The sequence below is a fragment of the Magnolia sinica genome, chromosome 6, assembly GCF_029962835.1.
Source record: "Magnolia sinica isolate HGM2019 chromosome 6, MsV1, whole genome shotgun sequence".
NCBI lineage: Eukaryota > Viridiplantae > Streptophyta > Magnoliopsida > Magnoliales > Magnoliaceae > Magnolia > Magnolia sinica.
In genome coordinates, this window is record NC_080578.1 from 86,504,097 (window position 1) to 86,532,053 (window position 27,957).

The 27,957-nt window shown below is 41.9% G+C and overlaps 1 protein-coding gene and 1 pseudogene across 1 annotated transcript in view; both read left to right on the forward strand.

Moving 5' to 3' along the window:
• The first annotated feature begins 3,776 nt into the window (after window positions 1-3,776).
• The window catches only part of LOC131249689 (uncharacterized), a 43,762-nt gene continuing 19,581 nt past the window's right edge, over window positions 3,777-27,957 (forward strand). The window contains exons 1-2 of the mRNA XM_058250465.1: window positions 3,777-3,956; window positions 9,372-9,569. Of these exons, the coding sequence (XP_058106448.1) occupies window positions 3,777-3,956; window positions 9,372-9,569 (378 nt within the window). The remainder of the gene's footprint in view (window positions 3,957-9,371; window positions 9,570-27,957) is intronic.
• On the forward strand, window positions 9,601-27,773 carry LOC131250180 (uncharacterized; annotated as a pseudogene).

Sequence of the window (27,957 nt, forward strand, 5' to 3'; positions counted from 1 at the left end):
ATTAAGCTTATATTTTGTTTTCACTTCATCTAGCGCTATGTTAACTCATGAATTGGTTGGATCTCAAACACATCACGGCGGGCCACTCCGTGATATGACCATCTGTAAGGTCCACCTTGATGTGCATGAGGCCCATTGTTGAGGCCCACTTTGATGTGTTTACGACCCATCCATGAGACCCACCTTTGATTTGACATATGTATTTCTCTTTCAGCATTGTATTCAAATGATTATATTAGTGGATATGTGATGATGATGTTGCTTTTGTGATTTGGGTAAACTTGTAGTTATGCTTCTTACGAAAAAAAAGTGTACGTTAGAAAATCCTCCTTATAGGATCCCAGGATCAGAATCTAGCATGTGAGTGTCGGGATCCGACAATGGGGCACTACGGAGGCTGTCGGCGCCGGATTCGGCGATCAGGAATTTTGTGAGCCCGTTTTCTGAGTTTGGGGCGTGACAGGGTTAATATGTTAACCCACGAAAACTCGTTAAGGGGTCCCTCTCATATTTGGGGAAAAAGCCCATGGATGACCCGATTCCTCGACTAAGGAGTCGGCTCGTCATGCGATTAACGGATCTACAAAAAGTTACTCGCCATTCATAGGGGGGTTGACCCCTCAGGAGGTCGGTCCTTGTGATTTTAAACATTACGCGATTTTACAAAATAACCAAGGGGTCTCCCCCAAATACAGAAAGACAGCCCTGGAATGAGCCGACTTGCTAAGAAGTCGGCTCGACAATCAACAACTTAACACCTAGCAATCATCAGTGCAATCATCATCCAAAAAATCAACTATGTTATGTCACGCCCTCTCCGGAGGGTCAAAAAGATCATCCACCAAATTATCCATCAAAACTATTGACAAAATAATTGTTTAAAAGAGTTAAAAGAGGAGGGAATGTCAGAAACTATTCAGTCGGAGGAGGCTGAGAGGCGGGAGCCGGGGAGACGTCTTCAGCCGGTTTCTCCCCTGCATCCTTAGGGACGAGGGGCTTAAGGTTGAGATCTGGATAGAGCTCCTGGACCACATCTAGGCAAGCATCGTAGTCACAGTTATAGAACTTGGTAGCTTTGGCGGTTCTCTCCTCCAAAGACGTGAACGCGTCCAATGTAACGGCCACCACCAACGCCAGGGAGGCCTCATCTTCAGCCCGTTGAGCTTCCTCTGCCTACGTTACTGCTCGGCTCAGCTTTTCTGCCGACTCGACTTTGGTTCGTTCCAGCACGTCCCCCAATCGAGCATTATCCTTTGCAAGCGAGACGGCGTGGGCCCTAGCTCCTGTTAGCTCAGTTGCAGTAATAGTGCATCATGCCTGAAGGTCGTCGATGACCCCTCGAAGTTGCAGCTCTCACGCCTTTCCGTCGTTGAGCTGCCGACATAGTTTTGCCTGCTCTATTAGGAGAAACGCAGCCTCATCTCAGAGAGTCCCGACCTCGCCCCTGAGAGCCGCTATCTCCTTGCCCTTCTACGTGATCTCCCTCAACCTCACCTGAGTCATCAGGAGCTTCGGGACGGACTGAATTAAAAAAAAAAAGAAGAAAATATAAGCACACGAACGTGATGAGAAGAGAATCAAGATAGGAAAGGTTAGTAAAATACCGAGTAGAAGACAGAGGTCATGTCATTTATGAAGGACTCGTCTAATTTATTGAGGAGGGCTGCAATCTCCTCCTCTGGGGCATGTTTCGAAGCCTAGCGAACCAAGCTCGACATATGATAGCCTAACGGAAGTCTGTCCCCACTAGTCCCGACCCGAGCAGACCCCGTTGCTCCTGCCCAGTCCCACTGCCTGCCGAAGCTTGGGTCTCGGCTCTGGAGTCATCTCCAACTTCTAGAGGAGAGAGCATCGTGTCATCCGAATGGCCTTCTCCCGTTCAGAAGAAGACGGGATGGCAATGCAGGGTTCAAAGGTTGGTGGAGGTGCTTCAGAAACATAAGGAGCGATGGCTGGAGTGGGAATTGGAGCTGGGGCATTATCGACCGTGACCCCGACCGCGATGTGTGCTGAAACTGTAACAACTGAAGCCGGAGCTGCAACAACAAAAATTGAAGCTGGAGCCAGAGCTGCAATGACAAAAATTAGGGTCGTCGCGAGGAGTCGCCTGCCTCCTCCGATTCGTTGTCTTTGTCCGCGGTTCGGACCTTAGCATCTCCTCGATGGATGGGGGGGCCTTGCTCTTCCGAGATCCGGAGGCTTCGGCCATACCTGCACACGGGACAATGAATCAATGTCTGAGCTAAGAAATCTTCAGTTTCATTAAAATAAAAGGTGAAGGGGCACTTACTAAATGAAGTGGGGAGCGGCTTGGATTTACGAAGCCCGGACCGATGAAGGTTGTTTGCGGTAATCAGGACCAACCAGGAGCGTAGATCTTTTGAATGCGCCCTGGCCTTAGCAATCTGATTCTTCTGATTCGAGGTGACGGGAGGCGGGCCCCTCGGAAAGTCTACAAAAATGGAATAAAGACGCTGATCAGACTACAGTAAACAGAGAAACATTGCAAAGAGATTGTTTGGGATACAACCTGGAAGAGTAAATTGAGCAGGAACCTGAGTCCTCAGATTCCTGAGCTTCGCCGCTGACACTTCCCACTCGCCGAAGCCCAAAACCACTTGTTCTTCCAATCCTGAATAGAGGATGAAAGTTGCAGGACCAGCCCCAAGCCCTTGCTGCCGGTGGTTGCGAAATAGTACCACGGCTCCTAACTATCGTACTTGATCAAGTATAAACTATCAGCACTTTTGGTGTCAGTTTCGGGTTCTTGACTTGATGCCAGATGATGTATGAAGATATTAAAACCCTCCAAGCATTGGGAGTAAACTGGCCTGGGGCCAGTCCCAAATAAGCCATCAGGGCTTGGATGAAGGGATGCATCGGAAGGTGGAGTCCACATTGTAGGGTAGAGAGGAAGATCACTACTTCCCCTTCAGTAGGAGCTCTAGCGGTGTCAAGAGGCTCCGACGCCCGTATCCGTACGAAGTTCGGGATCTCAAATTTTGATCGGATCCAGTCCATCTGAGACTCAACCAGTACAGAGCCTCCTAGGATGGTCTCTGCAGTTCCCTCACTCGCAGGCATCTCCGTAGCCCCCTCCATCGAATCTCAGGGGGCTCAAGAGAGGCCTTTTTCCCGCCCTTGCAGCGCGTCCGAGACCCAGCTTCTTTGCCCCTCCTGAGAGGAGGGTAGAGAGGTACTGCATCGAGGGGGCCTTTAGAGGCCTCCATCTGAGCTCTCTGGCCCTGAGTCATCCTCGAAGGCATAATTGCCTTGGACCATCTCTAAGTCGTTCAACATCCCATAGAAATAAATGCTCTAAGGGTAACCCAGAAACGAGAGGGAGGGCTCACCGGACAGTCACTGGAAATCGCTAATATCGGAAACTCCTAATCGGTTTGAAATTGCCTCTCCCGCAGGTCGCAAGCGCCGGAAATAGCCTCCTCAGGTAGCTTACAACAACAAGAATTCAGAAAACGGAAAGGTGGGCGCCTCCGAACGCTAGGGTTTTTATAACTCATAAGGGATTCTCGCATTAATGACAAGACATGATGACCGCAGCCGAATCGTCGCGAGCCGACTTTGGAAGACACGTGGCTGAGTGCCACTGGCCTGGGCACTGCCAAATCACGTGCCTCTAGCATCGGGAGACGAGCCTCGAGCAGTGGAAGCGTCACCTAGCCGCCCCTCGTGGCTTACGTGGCGATCCCTCATAATGTCTCTGACGATTCGAGATCCTAACCGTCGCCACACATCCGCTTGAGGCTAACCCGCTGATGGAAAACCCGAGGACGTATCTTTTCGAATATGGAAACCATGATTGCAACTACATGCGTTGGGGGCGCAATGGAGGAAGCTACCAATCTTCTGCATGTGCTTACTCTCTGAGTCCATGTCCGAACTCGGAGCGTAGGGGGCTTCTGTTATGGGAAGATCAGAGACGTCTCAGCTCCGAGGTTTGAGGTTATCTAGAGCTGACTCGAGGCGTAGGACTAAGCTTGAAGTCATGAGTATAGGCGAGGGATGGGCCTCCAATTCGACGACTGTTATGTTTTCACTCCAAGGCCCCAGACGGTATGATTTGAGGTTGAGTTGTTCCATCCAGAGGTCAGAGCGGAATCCTAGAATGATTCGAGGCTGAAGCTGTCAGCTCAAAACGATCTGGCGCCGAGGTGCTCGGTTTGGGACTCAGACTGGAACCCACTTATAAGGGGGACCATGAGGTGTCCCATTACCACACGATTGGTGATGGTTTCTCAACAGCCCACATCTGCATGACCATACAACGACTAGGTAACCGCATCTCATGAGGGATGTGGCAAATGCCCCAAGATGCACCGAGTTATGCGGACATGTCCATCTCAGGTGAGGGGGTATAAATAGCATCTTGCGGGGAGGAAACAGGTATGCAATATCTCGTATTTTCCCTCTAGAACTCTACTTAGACCCAGATTCCCTTGACCTGACTTAAGCATCAGAGGGTCCCCTGTTTCAGCCAGGGTCTCCTTTGCTCACAACCGTTGTGCATGTTTAGGTCTCTGAAGCGGCTCGGAGTTCAAGTATCCGAGTGGAGGGTAATCCAGATTTTGTCTGCAATAGCAACATCACACGAAACAGTGGGGTTGAACACATACCATTGAAACTTTTTTGAGATCTGAAGCATTAAATCCATATTGTTCCTTATGGTGTGGCCCACCTAAGTGTCTGATCTGTCTCATTTTGGGGGTCACATTCTAACATGAGACAGATGGAAGGAGTGGATTTCACACTGAGATTTTTGTGCTACACGGGCTAAGCGGATTGGCTGGTGTACCTCACACCAGCTATACAGCTGCTGTAGGTACGTGTCGTGCGAAGACGAGCACTGATGCTCCTCGAGCTCCAAGATGTAGGAACGGTTCAAAGGAGATCAAAGTTACATGGCCCCACAGTGATGTATTTATTATAACTACACCGCTCATTTATTTTTAGAGATCATTTTAGAGCATTATCCAAAAAACATCTGGACCAGACCACAAATAGCAGCGGAGATAATGATTTTCACTGTTAAACAATTCGTAGGGCCCACCATAACGTTTATTTTTCCATCCAATCTGTCCGTAAGGTCAAAAAGACCTGAATTAAGAGGAAAAACAATTTTCATATTGATCCAAAACTTCTGTGACCCCAAAAAGGGTTTCAATGGTAAACGTTCAATCCCCCACTGCTTTTTGCAGTGTGGTCCGCTTGATAGTTTAATCTGTCTTATTTTTCATCTCAAGCCTTAAGACGAGCTCGCTAAATGTATGGACAGTTTGGATATAACACATACCTCATGATCAGACCCACAAAACTTACTGACGTCAATACAATAGCTATATACCTGGTGTGAGGTACACTAGCCAATCCTCTTCCAATGTATCGGAAGCGGATTGCGGGATGTGTGGTTCACGTCCCAAGTTCCATGACCCACCATGATCCAAATCCTCCGTCCATTTGATAGGATCGCTTTATAGCTTAATCCCAAAAAAAACAGTAGACATATCCAAACCTCAAGTACACTACACCACAAAAATCAATGGAGATTTAACATCTATGATTGAAAACTTCTTTACATGAAATTTGTATCAATCTGATATTTATGTTTTTATTTCATCATAGCTGTGTAATAGGTTAGATTGCAAATAAACATCATGGTAAGGTGGAAATCATTATCCCTACTGCTTTCTTTAATATGGTTCATTTGAACTATGAATGTACTTCAATTTTTGGCTCAAGCCCTAAAACGGTTTGACAAATTGATGGATAGTTTTGGATATAACACATACATTATAGTGCGACGCAGATTTCCTGCAAAAGCATTTAGAAGGAAGTTTATGCACTGGAAACCTTGGTGGGCCCACTGTAATGTTTATAATAAATCACCCCACATTTTAAGTTCATCTCAATAGTAATGATGATAGTAACATGGATGGCATGTAAACATATGTCGATGCCGGAGGGAGGTTTTAACTGTAGTAATTTCACTAATCACTTTTCCTTTAGTGCAGCCCACTTGAGTCTTATATCATGTTCATTTTTTGTCTTAGTCCTAAAATGAGCTCACAAAACAGATGGATAAGATAAATTTGTCACAAACATTACAGTAGGCCTCACTAAGGTTTCCACCTCAGGAACTTCACGTCATATCCTAAGCCTTTCCAAGGAAGTTCTTCACGAGATGTAGGGTGGGGCCCACCGCCATTCATCCGTTTTGTGAGATTATTTTAGGACAACCAAAATTGAAGATCCAACATTCAAGTGGGCTACACTAGAGGAAACAATGGGGATTTAGTGAGAACCGTTGAAACATTTTTGTGGCTATAAAATTTTGTATCATGCTATTTATTTATTTTTTCTGGTATTTTCACTTCATTCTAATGTTAATGACGTTATTAACGGTTTGGATGGCATATAAACATCAAGGTGGAGCCAAAGAAGGTTTCAACGGTAGCAATTTCTTCCCCCTATTTTCCCTATCGATGTGACCCACTTGATTTTTGAAACCACTTAATTATTTATCTCATGTCCTAAAATGAGTTTGCAAAATGGATGAATGAGGTAGATTTCTCACAAACATCACAGTGGGCCCAAACTAGCATTCTTAGGCGGAAGCTTCCTGCCAAAGGCTTTGGCAGGAAATCCGCCTCCTTTTATATCTGTCTTTCCAAATTATTTCAGAGCACTATCCAAAAATAAAATAGATTGAATTCTCAGATTGACCGTCCTAAAATGAGTTTGCAAAATGGATGAATGTATAAATAAAGTAGATTTCTAGTAAACATATAGTGGACTTGCATAGGTATCATCATTGGCTCTAGCAGGAAATGTTGTATTTTAAATTATTTCAAAATATCTATTGGGTCAAGTCGCGGCCATAGGTGCATACGTGCCCTACGGATGTGTCTTTTCACATCAGTCCGAAAGGTTGCAACCTTTCATATTTTGTTTTTAAAATGTGTCTTTTTAATCCTAAGGGTCACATCAATTGTGTTTAAACCCAATAGTCACAACCCTTTTTTAAAGGGTATCTTTACAAAGTCCATAAATAGACTTTCTCTCATCCGTTTTAAATTAGTAAGAAAAAGTTTGTTTTACATTAAAAATATGGTTTAAGTGTTTTCTAGTTCGGGTTAAGACTACAAGTGGTTCGAGCTCGTGTACAGTGAGTGCACCGCTGAGACCGGGTCATAGTCGTTGTATCTTGGAGGTCGATTGCTCTGGAAACCTGTTGCACTTGGGACGTTGTTCAAGAGGAGCAAATTCGATTTCAAGCCAAGTGACTCACATCACGCCTCGACTTTTATAAACCGATAAGTTTTCTTTTATTATCAATTTAAAATTTATTTTGTTTAAATAGTTTTCCAAACTCCATATCTCAACAGGAAATCCCCTCCATAACTAGTACACTTGTCTGTGACCCCGCCACATGAAGTTTTTGTGGTCTGGAGATATATGGGGCTCATAGAGATGTCTGTGTCTATCACTTTTGCAAGGCAACTATAGGACATAATTAAAAAAATTACTTAGGTGGACCACACCACATGAAATAGTGAAAACAGAAACATCCAAGACTGAAAACCTCCCGGGAGCAGACCATGATGTTTATATGCCACCTAATCCTATAAATAGTGTGCACAATATCACCGTGATACAAAACTTATATGACCCCACAAAGTTTCTAACAGGGAGTTGTGTAGTATGGCCTAAGGCATTGAATTTGCATTAATTTTTTGGACTCCTTTAATATTGTGATCTCCAGAGATGGATGGGGGTGGATTTATCACAACTACTTTTGTGGGCTCACATAACTTCTAACCACCCAAGCGAATAGTGGACTGAGTAAGTCCATACAATAAACTCCGTTGGGCCTACCTTGAATATATTTGGCTTGTCCACACCTTACATCCAATTTTTTCAAGCTCATTTTAGGAGTTGAGTCCAAAATTCAAATATATTCCATATTCAAGTGGACCACACCATAGGAAACAGTGAGATAAAGGCATTTAATTGTCAACCAACCCACAATCCAACTTGTTCATGATGACACACAGACATCGCTGAAGGGAAAATATCAGCTTGATCCCCATCTTTTGTGGCTCATGAGAAGATTTCAATGATCGGTGTTCAATTCACACTGCTTCTTTTAGTGTGGTGCACTTGAATTTTGAATTTACTTCAATTTTGGACTCATATTGTTAAGATAAGTAGTAAAAGGGATAGAAAACATGGATAAAACTACATAAATTATGGTGTAACGCAACGGCTTACTCCGGCCACGAAAACTTCCTGCAAGTGGAAAGGGGATTGGCTGGTGTACCACACACCGGCTATATAACTAGTGTATTGACGTCAGTAAGTTCTGTGGGTCAAATCATGAGGTATGTGTTATATCTAAACTGTCCATCCATTTTGTGAGATCTTATTAAGGCTTGAGGCAAAGAATAAGTCAAATTTAAAGATCAAGTGGACCACACTACAAAAAGTGGTGGAGGATTAAATGCCTACCATTGAAACTCTTTTAGGAGTCACAGAAGTTTCAGATCAATACATAATTTTATTTTTTTCATATTCATCTAGGTATTTTTGACCTTATGAATAGATTGGATGGAAAATAAACGTCATGGGGCTTACTAATTTTTTAATGGTGAAAATCATTATCCCGCTTCTATTTTAGGTGTGGTTCATTTGAGCTTTGGATATGATTCATTTTTTGGGTAGTGCTTTAAAATGATATTAAAAAATGGATGAACGGTGTGGATATAATAAATACATCATTGTGGGGCCATGTAACTTTAATCTCCTTTGAACCGTTCGCACAAATAAGAGCTCGAGGAGCGGCGGCGGTCGTCTTCGCACGACATCGTATCTACACCAGCTATGACGCGGATTGCTTAATACCCCGCCTGTCCCTAGCTCCGAATGGGCAGGTCTGTGGGCGGGCCCACCGTGATGTATCTGTACATCCAAGCTGTCTATCCTTTTTCTCATATTATTTTAAGGCATCAAAACAAAAATGAGGCAGATCCAACGATCAAATGGACTATAGATGACTCTTGCATTTAATGCAAGTTTTAATGCAACTTGCATTTAATGCTTTGTGCAATCCGCGTCCCCATGTAACAATGGTATTGTTTCCTATATATGTAACAATGGTGTAGACCACATAGGAAACAATGGTTATTGAACGGCATACAAATATCAACTCATCCAAGGCTTTTGTGGCCCACGAAAGGTTTTCAATAGCAATAACTGCTGTTTCATGTGGTGGGGTCCACCTGAAAATTTTATCTGTGTCACGTTTGGGACCATGCTCCACAATATAGTTACAAAACATATGGACGGCGTGATATACAATACATACATCGAAGTCGGTCCTACAGTCAGGGTCGCACCCACATCAATGGTTCCGGGGTCGCAGCCGCACTCCACAGGACCACAACAACTACCATTCCCTCTTCTCCTCTCATCAGGAGTCGTTTGGCACCCACATAATCTTCGATTTCGTAAAATGTCGTCGAGAAGAGCTGCCGCTGCCGCTGCTCAAAAGGGTAAAACTCTCTCCTCTCCAGCTTCTATTGAAATTACCATTTCTGCCTTGATTCTAAAATCACAGAGAACAAGATCCCGACTCCAACCCAATTCAACCATTTGGTGAATGATCTATTCAATTCGATTCGAGCCGGTGCTTTTGTGAGGTTAGAGGATGCAGCGGGCCTCTTCAATCGTATGGTCCGCACGCAGCCGCTGCCTTCAATCCAGACCTTTAATCGCCTGTTAACTACTATTGCTAAAATGAAACACTATTCGACCGTGATTTCTTTTCATCGGGAGATGAATTGGTTAGGGATCCCATCCGATATCTATACTTGGAGCATTCTTCTCAATTGTTTCTGCCACTTGAATGGCGTCCGTTCCGGTTTCGCTGTTCTCAGCAACATCCTGAAACGTGGCCATGAGCCGAATGTCGTGACTCTGGCTACTTTTATTAAGGGGTTTTGTATGGAAGGGCGGATTGGGGAAGCGAGTAGTTTCTTTCTGAAGACGGTAGAAATGGGATATCCTTATAATGTGGTGTCGTTCGGGATACTAATCGACGGTCTTTGCAAGTCGGGGAACACCGGAATGGCTCTTGGGTTGCTTCGGGAAATGGAGAAGGGTGTGGGTAAATGTAGGCCTAACCTTACAGTTTATACCTCAATCATCGACAGTCTAAGCAAAGATGGGCTCACAAAAGAGGCGCTTAACCTCTTCTCAGAAATGGTCTCTAAAGGGATTCAGCCAAATGTTTTCACTTACAGTTCTTTAATTCATGGACTATGTAATGTAGGGCAGTGGAAAGAAGCAATGAGTCTGTTTGAGGAAATGTTGGATCGAGGAATCTCGCCTGATGTCACAACTTTTAACATATTGGTGAATGCTCTTTGCAAAGAAGGAATGGTTAAAGAAGCACATGGATTACTAGAATTGATGACTTAGAGAGGTGAGGAGCCTAATGTAATCACATATAGTGCATTGATGAATGGCTACTGTTTTATTGGCCAAATGGATGCCGCCTTAAAGATATTTGATTACATGGTGTGTAAAGGTCATAAGCCTAGTGTCGTGACTTATGGCATGTTAATCAACGGCTATTGCAAGAAGCAGATGGTAGATGAGGCTATGTGGCTTTTCCGAGAAATGCCTTGCAAGGGATTGAAGCCCGATGTTGCTACTTACAGCACTCTTATAGGTGGGCTATACCAGGTTAGGAGAATTGTGGCTGCACAAGAGCTCTTCAATGAGATGCAAGCTCATGGACAATGTCCGGATCTCATCACATACACCATTTTGATGGATGGGCTGTGTAAAAGTGATCGTCCTGTCGAGGCAATGAAACTACTTAATGAGATGCAAATTAGAGGAATTCAACCAAACAATAAAGTTATTGGTGTTCTTATCAATGGGATGTGCGAAGCTAGGGAACTTAAATATGCAAAGGAGCTTTTCAGTTGGGCCTCTGCCAAGGGCTTGGCGAATAATGTTAGGACATATAACGCCTTAATCAATGGGCTCTGTGAAGAAGGGCTTTTGGAGGAAGCTAATGGATTGTTCTTGCAAATGGAAGAGAAGGGTTTCCAACCAGACAGTGTCACCTTCAATGCTTTAATTAGGGGCTTTCTACAAAAGAATGAGACCCTCAGGGCAATGCAACTTCTCGGGGAAATGGCTAAAAGGCATTTTTCTGTGGATGCATCCACCGCAACTATGTTAGTGGGCTTGCTCACAGAGGACGAAAAAGGTCAAGAATACCTGGGAATGCTTCATAAATTTGTACCATAGGGGCGACAAAGAGGTGATTTGGTGAATGTCGATTCAACATCAACTCTCTCTCTCTCTCTCTCAAGCTGTAACAACCCATGCCATAGTTGTAACAATGGTATCTGTTCTGACCACTGTTTCCGTTAGGGAATACCTTGCTTGTAAGAGGTTGATACACATTCAACTCCTCCCATGTTCCTTTGAGTTTCCTATAATATTCACCTAGTGATTTATCTCCTTGTTAGAAAGGAAAAAAACCTCTTCAAATAATTGGTGTGGATTGAGTGATGTTTTTATTTTTATTTTATTTTTTATGAATACATCTCTCATGGATAGAGCTGTAAATGAATCGAGTTAGCTCAGTCATCTCACTCGACTCAACTTGGAAAAGCTCGAAATTGGATTCAGACCGAGTCGAGTTGGTTTTTAGAGCTCGAAAAAAAATTCAAGTTGAGTTCAAGCTTGCCCGAGCTCAACTCAACTCAGATTGAACCTCAACTCGAATCAACTCGGATCGAATCGCCTCGATGACTCAGTTATTTTGAAATTGATGCTGCTCGCCGAGTGGTTGATGAAATGACTCAACGAAGTGTTGTTTCGGGTGCATACATTCTCCGCAAGATCGGTTGGTGGCGAGGAAGGAATGGAATCGAAACAAATCACTACAAAAAAAACTTTACATTATAAGACTGCCCTCATATCTTGATTTTGATGTTGCTCACTGAGTGTCTGATGAAATACTTGTAAAGTGCTGTCATTGTTTTACATTTTGTTTGAAATTGAAGATGCACTCTATGTGTTTGAGAAAATGTCGCACAGGCTCGAACTTGTCTCGAAATTGTCTGAGTCATTGATTGAATCAAGCCGAGCTGGCCAATTAGGCTCAAGAAACGAGCCGAGCCGAGTTCGAGCTGGGGTTAGCTACTGGCTGAGCCGAGCCGAGCTGTGCCAAGCTCGTCTGGGTTCGACTCATTTTCAACTCTACTTATGGAGAATCCGAAACTTTATTTGCCATATCTAGAAACATCTCTAACAGACATTTCCATACAATTCCACAAGCATGTCACGATCTAAGCATTGTCCTGAATTCATTCATCATATTTACTTCTTTTCATCCAATTTCTCCTATTGTTCCCCTTGGCTGTTAAGACTTGTATATATTTAGAATATTGGCCATTTAACTTGATAGTGGATATTTGAACCCTCAAAAAGTCATATGGATTTACAAACCTGATTTTTGCTTACCTTTCATATACATTGCAAATAGAGGCAATAAAAACCAGAAGAAATGGATGTACAATGCTTATAGAAGTAAGGACTAATGCTTTTGGAAACTTGAATGCTTCAGCCACACAATCCAACACAATGCGTACACAATACAGGATGCGCCAATCAGCCCATACACCTTAACCAAATAGTAGAAAGAACTACGATCACGTACACATCACCAACAACATTCACACATAGGCCATTGAAGAGGACAGTGCACTAGAAATAACCCTAAGTTTCTTAAAAAACTATGAACACAAGAGAACATGAAGGAAGGGAAGAGAAGGTTTTTGATAGGTAAGGGAAAAGAAAGTGATTGGAACTTGATCGATTACCGCTCTAATACCATCTAGTTTGATGTAAGAAAGAAGAAAAAGTGGAAAAGGGAACGAAGAGAATGGGAAAGGAAGAGAGAGTTACTGTTGGACGTCCCCCACCCTCTTGCTTATATTTACTTAAATCATAAAACAAAGTCTGTATCCAAATTTGGAACCTCCCTTTCAAATTTTGGATAAACAAAGTGTTCACAGAAATCAAGGCTTGTATCAAAATGGTAGTAGAGATTGATTTGTTGTTCGAATATTGTGAGAAAATTCGTTTTGCTATAATCTAAATATGGAAGAAAAAACTGCAAATGGTGCCGAAAAATATTTGAATAGAGTAAAAAATGATAGCATTTTCATAAAGTTGCAGAAGGAATCTCAGGAGTTGGTTATAGGTGTAGGGAAAGATAGCTTGAGCTCATCATTGATTGCGAATTAGAACGTGGAAGTTGATAGAACATCATATCGAGCAATGGATGATAAATCATTGTGCAGTAAATCCCTCATTGGTGGGCAGAAAGGTGGAGGGAATAAAAGAGGAGGTATTGATGCATGGTAGTAATGATACCAATGTCAGTCATGGCCGAAGCTTTCAACGGGTGTGGGTCTCTTTAGGGGGGTCAAGATGCTTCGAACGAGAAGTCGGGCAATAAGCGTAGGGTACTTTTCTTGTTTTAATGAAGGAGAAGAGAATGGTGACATGTGGTGGTGATGTCACAAAAAAAAAATGCTTTTTAGTGTAGCGAAGTTTTGAATGGAACTTTTAATGTGGGCCTCACATTGCGTGTAAAAGGTGTCTTGCGAGTGGTTTTGTTAACACAATTGGGAACCACATGTGTGGTTTGCTTCACATAGATGGGGGAAAGTAGTGACGGCATGTGCTTGAAATTAATATAACGATATGGTTTGCTTCACATAGATGGAAGGTGTCTTGCGAGTGGTTTTGTATCTTTCTTCTTCTTCTTCTTCTTTTTTTGACTTCGGATTGCTAGGAGAAAGAGAATATCTTCAGGAGCAATTGAACGTTTCCATTTTGAAATTATTGGAGGATTAGATAGAGTTTGGAGAGTGCAATGGGGTCTACGTTAAGCTTCAATCAGTTGAATGTTCCGACCAAGTGATGATGATTCATAAAGGTACACTATTATCATTGTTAGATCTATAGAGGCAAGAGGAAGATGAAGAGGCATCGACAGAGAGTTTGGCAATGGTTGATCTGATAGTTTCTCACGAGGTGTAGAAGAAAGAGAGGAGCTCAGCAAAGAGAAGGGCAAACACAATTTCTCTATGAAGATAATAAGTTGGAACGCGCGTCATCTAGGGTGTCTGTAAAAGAGGGCACATATTAGGAATAATTGTAAACAATACAAGGTTTAAATAGTAGCCTTCCAAGCAAGGTATTTCGTATAGGTAACTATGGCCGTAATGGTCACCACCATTACCAATATGAGCATCGGCCGTTACGGCCGATACGGGGGGCATAACGACCATTACGACCTCCGTAATGGTTGAATTTATTTTTTTCCCTGAAAGTTATGGAATAATATAAATATTCCAAATATGTATTCTTTTTTTTTTAAAAAAAAACATGTTTATGGTAGCGTAACAATCTACTCTTTTGGCGAGAGTGTTGTATCTGGTTGTTTGGTGAATTTTTGAACATGGTTACATGTCTCTAATATTTACACATCACAATTAAGCAATAGAACTAGAAAATGAAAAAAGGCATAAATAACATGTTTTTTGAAGAAAAAAATAGACCCTCGAAGCTTCTATTCGCCTAAATCGCTTCAATCTATGGTTTTAATCCTTAAAAATATATAGTAAGAGTGGTGGAAATCTGCTGTAGAATAATTTAAGAAAGTTTTTAGAATGAGAAAAGTGAAAAAATGAATTTAAATAGAAAAAAGTTGTCATTTTTTTACCGTTATGGGGGTAATGGTTGTTATGCCCCATAATGGCCGTTATAGCCCCAAAAAAGCCAATTGCCCCGTTTCACCTCCGTATCGTGTAATGGGCATTGCCATTACGTATACATATCGGCCTTTATGGCCATATCAGAATAAATATAGAACACTTTACTTCTAGGAATCAAAGCTGCAATCTTATGATCAGAGGATAGTGGCCTTGTTGTGTAGGGGAAAATTCAAAGGCTGGGTGGCGTTAAACACAAATTGTTCAATAGGTAGAATTTTAACTATCTAGAACTCAAAGTTGTGGTCAAAGGAGAACTGTTGGGAGGGGCATTTCTCCCTAGTTCTGCTAGTAAAAGAGGTTTTATCAGGTTTTAAGTGGGTTTTTACAGTTGTCTACGAGCCAAATAGACTGAGCTCATGACAATTATTCTGAGCTGAATTGGATTCATGCCAGAGTAAACAATAGTCGCCATTAGTGGTGGGTGGAGACTTCAATGTTGTGAGATTCTCTTTTCAAGAATCAAGTGGCAACCATATAACCAGAAGCATGGGGAATTTCTCAAAATGGATAGTCTATAACGACATGGTAGATTTACCAATGGGCGAAGTAAAATTCACGTGATCTAATGGTCAGACTAGGGCAGTTAAGTTGAAGCTGGATTGATTTTTAATCTCAACGGATTGGGTTGAAAAGTTTCCTTTAGCTTTTCAAAGAGTTCTGTTTAGGCCAATATCCGATCACTGCCCGATCTTTTTAGAGATGAAAGATGAGGATTGGGGCTTGCGTCCTTTTATGTTCGAGCTTGCTTCCTTAGTGGTGTAGGGTTTCTCGGATAAGGTGAAAGTATGTGGGTCTTCTTTCTCAGTTTGGGGTGGGGCCGGTCTCTCTTTTCCAGAAATTAAATTTGCTTAAGGGAAAGATAAATTTTTTTTTGTTTGGAAAAAGAGGTTTTGGAGAACTGGGAGGAGGAATCCTTGAAGAAATTCAGATGCTTAACGTAAATGAAGAGGGAGGCGAACATTCAGTTGATGAAATGGCATGGAGAAAAATTCGTAGGGCGAAGTTCAATGCGAGCTTAGGAAGGAAGAAATCAAATGGGGACAATATTCTAGGACTCTTTGGTTAAAAGTGGGAGGCAAAAATATGAAATTCTTTCACATAATGGCTAGTGTGCGAGCTCGGAACAACAAAATTAAAAGTGTGATGGTTGAGGGGGAAGGGGTTGAAGGGAAAGCAAGGGTATATGCATTGATAGTAAAACTTTACAAGGAGCTTTTGTCTAGGGAAGATTGGGAAAGACCAACATTTGGGTTCTATTTTGCGGGAGGTAGCAGAGTCTCTAGAGGAAGCTTTCACAGTTAAGGAAATAGAGGCAACCATTTCGGATTTGGTGAGTCAAAAGCCCATAGTCCTGACGGCTATCCGATTGCAATTTATCAAAAGTTTTGGGATCTATTAAAGGCGGATGTGATTCATTTTGTAAAGGTTTTTTTTTGTAAGGAGTACTAGCGGTGGAATTAGGGACCACTTTTGTTGCACTAATCTCAAAAACACAAGGGGTGGAAAGCTTGAGGGAAAGTTCATTTCCGACTACATATCTTGGGTATCAATTTGTACAGGGAAGCTGGCCAAACACATATAGGATAAAGTAATCGAGAGATTTGAAAGAAAATTATGAGGTTCGAAGAGAAGGCACTTGTTTTTGGGAGGAGGGTTAATGCTAATTAAGGTGGAGATGTCTAACTTACAACTCTACTACATGTCCTAATTTAAGTATCTGAAAGCGGTGGTGGAGAAGCTCTAAAAAATTATGCGGGATTTCTTTTGGAAGGAGGCAAAACAAAAGCATAATTTCATCTTTTGCAGTGGGGGGAAGTATGTTAGCCATTGGATCAAGGAGGAGCCGGTCTTAGGGTCTTGGGAAAGATGAATTTAGCATTATTGGGTAAGTGGGTGTGGAGGTTTGGTGTCGAAGATGATAGTTTATGGAGAGAAGTGGTGGGAAGAAGTATGGATTTCAAGAAGCTTCTTGGTGGATTAAGGCATCATCATTGTATAGGGCATTGTTTCTTTGGAAAGCGGTGGCCTCGCTAAAAAATTAGGTTTGGGAAGGAGTAGGGTTTTCTTTGGGTAATGGTGATGGGTGTCGATTTTGAGAGGATGTTTGGCTACATGATAAAAAATTGAGGGAGTTGCTCCCCCATTTAGCAGGGCTTTTGCAAGAGGTTAACTTGTCTATGGCAAGGTGTTTTTCTTTCCGAGCAGCCTAGGAGAAACTTAAATGAGGAAGCGATAGAGGAGTTGTTGAGATTGTTGGAAATGTTGAGCAAGGCATGCCCTTTGGTCTTACAAAGAGATTTGATGTGGTGGTTAGAAGAAAAGTCCGGCAAGTTTTCAGTTAAATCTCTCTACCAAATGATCAGTTGTAGGTTACATGTCAACGGGGTTAGTCACACAGCTTAATCTTTGGAGATATGGCACTCCTCTGAAGGTGGCTGCTACAGCTTGGCTAGTGGGAAGTAACAAAGTGCCTACAGTCGACAATTTGCTCAAGAGACAAATGATTCTTCTAAATGTGTCTTATGTGTTACCAGGATGAGGAATCAGTGAATCATCTTTTCCTTCATTGTGTAGTTGTAAAGAAAGTATGGGAGGGGTTTCTTGGCATGTTTGGTTCTCAGTGGGTTATGCTGTGTTCCATAGACTCTTGCTTTTTGTCTTGGCATGGTGGGGGAACAGGGTAGATCAACATGGAATGGGTGATCAAACCAAAGGCTATTGTGGCAGATCGGTTTCCTTAAAATTGGGCAAATTTTTGTAGTTTCTTTTTCTTTTTTCTTTTTTTACTTTTTCTTGTAATTCTTTAGGCTTTGGCCTCGTTGCAATAAAATCATCAAAGTTAAAGGAAAAAAAAAAGAGAGAGAGAAGAAAAAAGAGAGACATAAATACCTCCCATGTATTGCAATTTAACATGTGCATTGTAAGTGTACCAAATATGACTAGAGGCTACATGATAAATAAAGAGACTAGGTGGGCCGTACAACTTTATGGTCCTTATTACTATTATGTAGGTGTGCTATACGATTGTACACCCACATTCGTCAACGTTAACATAATTGATGCGTGCGGGTTTCTTCTCCGTCTGTTTGCTGTAATTTTGTTTGTTTTAATTAGTTTATGCATGGTTAATCTCCTTCAATCTGAAAAACAATTGATTTGCTTGTTTAGTTTGAAGTTACAGTCTGGTGGTAGTAATCGGTCACTCCGATCATTCCCTCGCCATCTTTGTTTCAGCGATTCTCTATTTGCTGAGCTAAAATTTATCTCCCTTTTTTATATTTTTAATACCCTTTTTCTATTGAAGGTGATGTCCATGATGTTGATTATGACAATGGTGGTGGTGAATATGGTTATGATGATAATATTGGTCGATGTTGTTGAACAACAGATTATGATGAAGAACGTAGCATTGGGATATGCATGTTGGGTGGAATGGCCCTGGTAATGTTGAGTGTGATCAATTGTTGGAATTGTATATAGTGGCTGGAATTTATCATTTATTGTTTATCTCTACTAACATTATTTTTCAGATTCACGATGAAAGTCAGGCCCTTGATTGAGTGGAATGGCCATGGGATAAGGCTTAGATGACGACGACGACAATGATGACCTCTGCTGCTATTGGATTTTCTACTTGAAGTTCTGAATATATGTTAGTCATGAGTTTTGGTGTTGTTGAAGATAGAATGTGGCTTTTGTTTTAAGGCTCCATATTTGATTCACAGCTTCTTGTTCTGACAATTAAAGAGCTTTAATTGCCCTTTTCAGGAGTTTGCACTTCTATTCTTCGTATGCTCAGTTGGTTTTCTGTGGGCTTCTATCCTTCAATCCTTCAGCTCGTGGGAGTGAATTTGGTGGTGCTATGCTTGTCATGAGCAGTGGGGTTTTGCTGGGCAGTTTCATATCAAATTCCATGGTTTTAAGCTGTAGTGCAGAATTGCAGGCCAGTAACAGCCCCAAGGATCTGTTGTGATTTTGATTGATTCATAGAGTTTGGTTGTTATCATCAAATGGAATGGCCCCATGTGCTATTTGTATGGGCTGCTCAGATGTCAGACACCCTTTCAGTGATTCATGCGTTGCAGCATCTTTTTGTTTTCGAATTGATGCCGTTGGAGCCGGTTTCTTTCTTACTTCTTCTTACTTGGTTTCTTTCTTTTCTTGTCTTCTTTTTTTATTAGCTGAGTGCAGATGATGTCCAATGTTAATGGTCAATCTATGCATTAGTGGCTAGCTGTTGCCGTCTGCTCGGGATAGTTTATTTTACAGCGGATTCATTGATGGAGACTAGGTGCAGGCCAGTGGCAGCTTGATTTTTCTCCAATTTTCTGTGCATTCATGGCCTTCTGATGTTGGTATAGTGATGTCTTAGGTATGGGCAATTCGTCTAACTTGGAGTAGTTAAAAGTAGCCCACTTGTTTATGCACTGTCAATTTGCAAACTTCATGTGAGAAGCTTTTCTGATCTCCTTGGTATAGGTTTATTTTCTGATGCAGGGAGGGACATGATGAGGTCGATCGCCATCTTCCTCAGGGGATATCTTCTCCGAATCCATGGAGCTCTTTGGACTCCTAACAGAGCTTCCTCAAATTCACAAGGGATAAAAGTAGAAATAATTTCTAATAAATTCAAAACAACTTGATTGATGATAAAAAATGAAATTACAACTCTTTAAATAAAGAAGTCAAACCTAGGATAGAGTTTTAGACTTAGACTCCAACTCAAACACCCTAAAAATGTGACTTATTATAAATAGTAAACTTGCTATCTATAGACGACCTCTATTCCTACTAGACCTCATGGTTTTTGGCTAAAATTAGCAAGTGTCCAATTCGGCCCAACCACGTTATTCTCCTAATTTTTCTAAGCCCTTTTCATGTTGGGCAGGACTTCTACAACTCAAATGATCAAAAGTTATACTCGAATTAAAACTTACTATTTATAGTAAAAACGAAATTAAATGGGAATTTTGACCGTCGATCTAATTGAATCTTGCAAATCCGCCTTGGGTAACCCGGCATAGTGGGTTGGTTGGCTTAAGTTGGTTCTCTTACCTCAAAATCATATAATATGTCAAAAAACTCATCCAGGTTTGCAAGATACAACTGTTTTAAGGTTCTGATGGTCCGGATCATTTCTGCCTCCGATCAGGCCTTTTTTTGTCCATCTTTGCCATGAAAGTGTCTGTGACCTGCTCTACATCATATACGCTGGCAGCATGTGGTATTAGGTGCCAGCACGGAGACAAATGCTCATTCCTATGCATATGGTCATTTTACCATTAAACCCAACTGTTGTGGCTGCCAGTGACCAACTCATAATAACAAGTAATAGGTAGTGGCAGATTATTCAAAACAACTCAATCTCACATATGTTTGCTCTGCTTGTTTGATTTTTCTATGAAAATTCTGTATGGCCGACTTCCATGGTGATTGGAGCAGATTGATCTGGAAGAGATCTTGACATCTCAAGGACCCGTATGAGTCCAATCATGAACTGTTTGTGATGAATATATACAGCTTTGTCACTCAGTTCAGCTTACATCAAAGCCAGCTTTCTATTCATTTCATTATTCTTACATTTCTTGAGTGTTGCTCATTGGCTGACTTTATACAGAGAGATTTAAATCAATACAGAAGTTAGTATTTTCAAACCAGAGATGTTTCTGATTCAAGTACAAGCGTACATTTGCGTGCGTTTGACAGAATTCATGCAGCCTTGTAGAAAAATTCCAAGAAGGCTGCATGCATATAACATCTAGTTTCTCTGAATACCTCAATCAAGAAATAATTAAGAATTCTCAGATGTACTGAAGAACACGGAAGAATTTAGGTGCAATTCCACCGATGGAGGTGATCGATGTTTTTTTTTTTTTTTTGAAGGAAACAAGATGATAACTCTCTCAAGCTGTTAAGCTTAGTAATGAAAAACTCTTAAGTAGAACCTCTCCAATGTATTTGTCTGAATAACTTCGAACCATAGTTCCAAAACTTGTTTGACTTGAGGTTTTTTTTTTTTTTTGAAGGAAACAAGATGATAACTCTCTCAAGCTGTTAAGCTTAGTAATGAAAAACTCTAAGTAGAACCTCTCCAATGTATTTGTCTGAATAACTTCAAACCATAGTTCTAAAACTTGCTGACTTGGCTTTAAACTCGTGAGATTTCTGCATGAAACTGGAATTGCCGGTGACTCGGCCCAGTCATATGGAAACTTGTTGAGTTGACCCACTAACTCGGTCAACTCAATTCACTCTGCCTCAGTCTGTGTCAATCATCTTGTCAGAAGTCTTTTTTAATTAAAAGTGAAAAAAGATTAATTATGCTAGATTCAAACTTGCAACCTCTTTAACATGGACTTGGATGATTGGGTAGTGACCCCTCCTGGACTGACCTCAGTACTGTAAAAGCTCTGTTGGCCCCACCATGATATATGTGTTTTATCTATGATGTCCATCCATTTTGCCATCTTATTTTAGGTCATGAGTTAAAAAATGAGATAGATCCAAATCTCAAGTGGACTACACCATAGGAAGTAGTAGTAGTTGAATGTCCACCATTAAAAACTTCTTGGGGAACAAAAGTTTTGGATCAATCTGATATTTATGTTTTCCCTTCATCCAGTTCTGTCCCTTTAACATGAGAAGTTTATTTTTATTTTTATTTTTATTTTATTGAGGGTGTCAATCACAGCTGTTTCTGCGGTGTGGTCCACCTGAGATTTGGCTGTCTCATTTTTGGGCATGAGCTGGCAAAATGAATGGACACCATGGATAACGTACATGCAACATGGTGGGACTCACAGAACACCGACCTTAGTACTGTAAGGGTCACTACCAAATCTCAGTCCCCCCACATCGGGTGTTCATATCGAGCAACGCGATGAACGCGGCTGGTATGTTGATGTGTTGCAAGCTATGAGGCCAACATCAGGTATTTGTCTTATATCCAGACGGTCCATATCTTTTTCCAGTTCATTTCATGGCGTGAACTCAAAATGAAACATACCCTAAACCTTTCCAAAGCCCCGTTTGTTTGTCATCCAACTTCTTGATGAGGTCACTCGTATTTCTGTGAAGGGAAAGCACAAATATCAGCCCTTTTGAAGTTTTTAATGGTGGGCGTTCAATCACTACTTTTTTCCATTGTGTGGTCCACTTGAGACTTGGATCTGCTGCTTTTCTGAATTCATGCCCAAAAATAAGCTGGCAAAACGGATGGACAGCTTGGATATAAAACACACGCATCACATTAGGTCCCACTGCACCCAACCCGCCGACACACTGAGGCAGGTGTTGCCTGGTGTCCAGCCAGATGGGAAGCGGATTGCGTACTTAGTAACTCAGTAGGATATAGCGTACAGAGTAAACTTTGTGGTAGGGCTGAAAGTTAGGCGCGTTGGGTTGGGTTGGGTCAGGTTGGTGCTTAACCCTAGCTGAACCCAAGGTTCCTATACCTCAATCATATCCCAACCCAACCTCGAGTTGGGAATTCTCAACCCAAGCCCAACCCAAGCGGGCTCGCTCGGGTTGGTTAGGTGGACACATACTAATATATGTAATTACATTAGTTTATTATATTTCAATACATGTATTATTTTTTGCACCTATGATTTTATAAATTATATATGTAATTATTTATCATAAAGAACTTCATTTTTTTTCTAAATAAATAAGCTAAAATATATATTTAAGAGGGAGAAATCCAGCATATCTTGTTAGCTCGAGTTATCAGAAATGTCGGACTAATAAGACCCAACAACGTTAGAATTTCCTATGCCTTTAACACAGATGACCCGCATTCAATTATAATTTATAACTCATATATCCATCAGGTTTGGGTTGGGTCGGGCAACCCGAGACCTCAACCTAAGCCCAACGCAACTTTTATTGGTTAGTGTTTATATAGCCTAAGCTTAGACCAAACCCGATACATGCCCAAGCCCAACCCAATGTCGGGTTGAACCCGCCCGACTTTCAGCCCTACTTTGTGGGCCCACCATGGATGTATGTGTTTTATCCATACCGTCCATCCATTTTTTTCAAATAATTTTGGGCAAAACCCTAAAATTGAAGCATATCCAAAGTTCAAGTGGGCCACGCCGTAAGAAAACATATGGATAATGAAATCCATTGTTGAAACCTTTCCAGGAATCACCGTGATGGACGGAGTGGGTTTTTCACGGTCATCTATGTAGGCCTCACATAGTTTCCGACCACAGGAACTACATGTTGCACCCGTCCTCTTCTCTCAAAAATCTTCGATTTCGTAAAATGTCGTCGAGAAGAGCTGCCGCTGCTGCTGCTCAAAAGGGTAAAACTCTCTCCTGTCCAGCTTCTACTGAAATTACCATTTTTGCCCTTGATTCTAAAATCATAGAAAACAAGATCCCTACTCCCGCCAAATTCAACAATTTGGTGAATGATCTATCCAATTCGATCCCGGCCGGTGCTTTTGGGAGGTTAGAGGATGCAGTGGGCCTCTTCAATCGTATGGTCCACGCGCAGCCGCTGCCTTCAATCCAGACCTTTAATCGCCTGTTAACTACTATTGCTAAAATGAAACACTATTCGACCGTGATTTCTTTGCATCGGGAGATGAATTGGTTAGGGATCCCATCTGATATCTATACATGGAGCATTCTTCTTAATTGTTCTTGCTGCTTGAATGGGATTGGTTCTGGTTTCATTGTTCTCAGCAACATCCTGAAACGTGGAGCCGGATGCCGCGACTCTGGCCCCTTTTATTAAGGGGTTTTGCATGGAAGGGTGGACTGGGGAAGCGAGTAGTTTCTTTCTGAAGACAGTAGAAATGGGATATCCTTATGATGTGGTGACGTTTGGGATACTTCTCGACGGTCTTTGCAAGTCTGGGAACAACGGAATGGCTCTTGGGTTGCTTCGGGAAATGGAGAAGGGTGCGTGTAAATGTAGGCCTAACCTTACGGTTTATACCTCAATCATCGACAGTCTATGCAAAGATGGGCTCACAAAGGAGGCCCTTAACCTCTTCTCAGAAATGGTTGGTAAAGGGATTCGGCCGAATGTTTTCACTTACAGTTCTTTAATTCATGGACTATGCAATTTAGGGCAGTGGAAAGAAGCAACGAGTCTGTTCGAGGAAATGTTGGATGGAGGAATCTCTCCTAATGTGACAACCTTCAGCATATTGGTGAATGCTCTTTGCAAAGAAGGAATGGTTAAAGAAGCCCATGGATTACTAGAATTGATGACTCAGAGAGGTGAGGAGCCTAACACAATCACGTACAACGCTTTGATGGATGGCTACTGTTTTACTGGCCAAATGGATGCCGCCTTAAAGATATTTGATTATATGGTGTGTAAAGGCCATAAGCCTAGACTTACAGTATGTTAATCAATGGCTATTGCAAGAATCAGATGGTAGACAAGGCTATGTGGCTTTTTCGAGGCAAGCCCAATGTTGTTACTTATAGCACTCTTATAAGTGGGTTGTGCCGGGTACGGAGAGTTGTAGTTGCACTAGAGCTCTTCAATGAGATGCAAGCTCATGGACTATGCCCGAATGTCTTCACATACACCATTTTGATGGATGGGCTGTTTAAAAACAAGCATCCTGTTGAGGCAATGAAACTACTTAATAAGATGCAAATTAGAGGAATTAAACTAGATAATAAAGTTTTCGATGTTGTTATCAATGGGATGTGCGAAGCTAAGGAACTCGAATATGTGAGGGAGCTTTTCAGTTGGGCCTCTGCCAAGGGCTTGGGGAATAACGTTAGAACATATAACATGTTAATCAATGGGCTCTGTAAAGAAGGGCTTATGGAGGAAGCTAATAGATTGTTCTTACAAATGGAAGAGAAGGGTTGCCAACCAAATAGTGTCACCTTCAATGCTTTAATTAGGGGTTTTCTACAAAAGAATGAGACCCTCAAGGGAATGCAACTTCTCAGTGAAATGGCTAAAAGACATTTTTCTGTTAATGCATCCACCGCATCCATGTTAGTGGACTTGCTCATAGAGGGCGAAAAAGGTCAAGAATACCTTGGAATGCTTCATAAATTTGTAGGGCTGAAAGTCGGGTGGGTTGGGTTGGGTTGGGTTGGTGCTCAACCCTAACCCAACCCAAGGTTCTTGTACCTCAACCCTAACCCAACCCAACCCAACCTCGGGTTGGGAATTCTCAACCCAAGCCCAACCCAAGCGGGTTCGGTCGGGTACATACATGCTAATATTTTAATGATTGCATTAGTTTATTATTTTTCAATACAAGTTTTATTTTTTATATCTATAATTTTATTAATCATATACATACTTATTTATCGTAAAGAACTTCATTTATTCTAAACAAACAAGCAAAAATACATGACAACTACGTATTTAAAAGTCGTGTTGTGTAGCACACAATCTATTTGGGAGAGAGAAATCCAGCATTTCTTGTTAGCTTGAGTCATCGGAAATGATGTGGACCAATGAGACCCAACAACACTGAAATTTCCTATGTCTTCAACACATACGATCCACACTCAATTATAATCTATGAGTAACTTCTATATTGATCGGGTTCGGGTTGGGTCGAGCAACCCAAGACCTCAATCCGAGCCTGACCCAAGTTTTATCGGGTTGGTGTTTGTATAGCCCAATCCTGAGATCGGACTCTATACATCCTGCCCAAGCCCAACCCAATGTCGGATCAATCACGGGTCGGTCGGGTTCAACCCGCCCAACTTTCAGCCCTATAAATTTGTGCCCTAGGGCGAAGGAGAAATGGTGTTGAACACTGGTACAACATCATCCTATTTTACATGCTGTAATGAGTGTTGTTGCTTGTCGTCAGCTATCTTCTTCAAAGCTTTCTTGCATGCTGCACCGTGTAAGAATATCTATATGCCTCTTCCAATATCTTCTTGAAAGCTTTCCTGCATGCCACATTGTGTAAGGACATTTATATGGTTAGTGAGAACTACACGAGTTGCTTCCTTGCAAATTTAGGCAGTATTCTGTGAAATTACCCAATTACTCAATACTTTTCTAGTAATGCTTTGTAGATTTTTTAGACAAATTAATTAGGATATTTCCTAGGGTTGAAAGTCGGACGGGTTCAACCTGACCGACCCGTGACCGACCTGACATTGGGTTGGGCTTGGGCAGGATGTATCGGGTTCAGTTTTGGGCTTGGGCTATAAAAACACCAACCCGTTAAAACGTGGGTCGGGCTCGGGTTGAGGTCTCGGGTTGCCAGACTCAACCCGACCCCGATCAATATATAAGTTATAAATTATAATTGAATGCGGATAGTCTGTGTTGAAGGCACGGGAAATTCTAGTACCATTAGGTCTAATTGTTCCACGTCATTTCCGATGACTGAAGCCAACAAGATACACTGGATTTCTCTCTCCCAGATAGATTGTGTGCTACACAACATGAGTTTTAAAGGAGTAATTGTCCTATATATTTATCTTGTTTGTTTAGAAAAAATGAAATTCTTTACAATAAATAACTACATATATAATTAATAAAATCATAGGTAAAAAAAATAAGACGTGTATTGAAATATAATAGACTAATGTAATAACGAAATATTAGCATGTATCCACCCAACCAACCCGACCAACCCCGCTTGGGTTGGGCTTAGGTTGAGAATTCCCAACCTGAGGTTGGGTTGGGTTAGGGTTGAGGTATAGGAACCTTGGGTTGGGCTAGGGTTGAGCACCAACCCGACCCAACCTGCCCGACTTTCAGCCCTAATATTTCCTTTAAGAAAAAAAAAAAAAAACATTTTTTGTTGGTGGCCTTATCTTACTATAACTAGCGATGTTCTCTACTTCTCTTGCTTGCTTCACCCATAGTTCAAAAACTTGATTCAACTCAAAATCTAGTTGGGTCGGGCCAACTCGAAGAGTCGACGAGGCTTTACTTGACTCGATATTTAAGTTTATAAGTATCCAGCGTGTGTGTCCTCCCCAACATCCCACATTCAATTACGACACCCTCATATCCAGCGAGGCGGATCCGGTAAAAATAGACAATATCTGCACCATGATCAGGTGTTTTGAGGCGGTTTCGGGCCTTAGAATCATTCTGTCCAAATCCAAAATGTTCGGTATTAATCTCAAGGAAGAAGAGGTCAGCTCCTTCGCTCTCTCGTTTGGGTGTTCTGCTACTGCCCTGCCAGCATCGTTTGTTGGCCTACCTCTGTGTGCGGGTCCTCCTCCTATATCCAGCTGGGATAAAGTCATCAACAAGTTCGGAAAATATCTGGTTAGATGGAAGTGTAGATACCTGTCGTTGGGAGGCCACATCACTCTCATCAAGGCAGCCCTATCCAACCTTCCGACATATTTCATGTCCCTCCTAAAATGTCCGGCTGTGGTCCTCTCCAAGCTCGAAAAACTCAGACTCGACTTTCTATGGAACGGTAGGGAAGATTCAAAAAAATTTCATCTGGTGAATTGGTCTCAGGTTTGTCAGCGGACCAGCTTAGGGGGACTGGGCATTAAAGATTTGAAGAAGATGAACAAAGCCCTTCTTGGCAAATGGATTTGGAGACTCGGTTCGGAGGATGATAGCTTGTGGAACAAGATCATCAAGGGTAAATACGGAAAATCAATCGGCGGATGGTGGTCAAGTGATTCTTCTTGTTATAGGGCCTCGCCCATTTGGAAGGGTATTCTCTCTGTCAAAAAGGCAGTTCTTGCAGGTATAGGATTCAGCCTGGGAAATGGGGCAAAAATCCAGTTTTGGGAAGATACTTGGGTGGGCGATGCACCCTTAAAAACCGACTTTCCGAATATCCATCGCATTGTTTCCAACCCCAAATCCTTTGTAGCCGAATGCTACAACAATCTGGACAACAAGATTGATTGGATCATCGACTGCAGGAGAAATCTCCAACTTGGAGATTGACGAGATGGCGGGTCTTCTTCAGCGCATTAATTTGAGCACGCCTAACCCCCTCGTTTGGGACAAGCTAATTTGGAAAAGGCAGATAAATGTTCCAGCTCTTTTTCAGTCAAATCCTTCTACCTGCAGCTGGACCAAGCTTCAAACCTTCTCGAAGCCCACCATCCCTTCAAGTTCTGGAAGTACT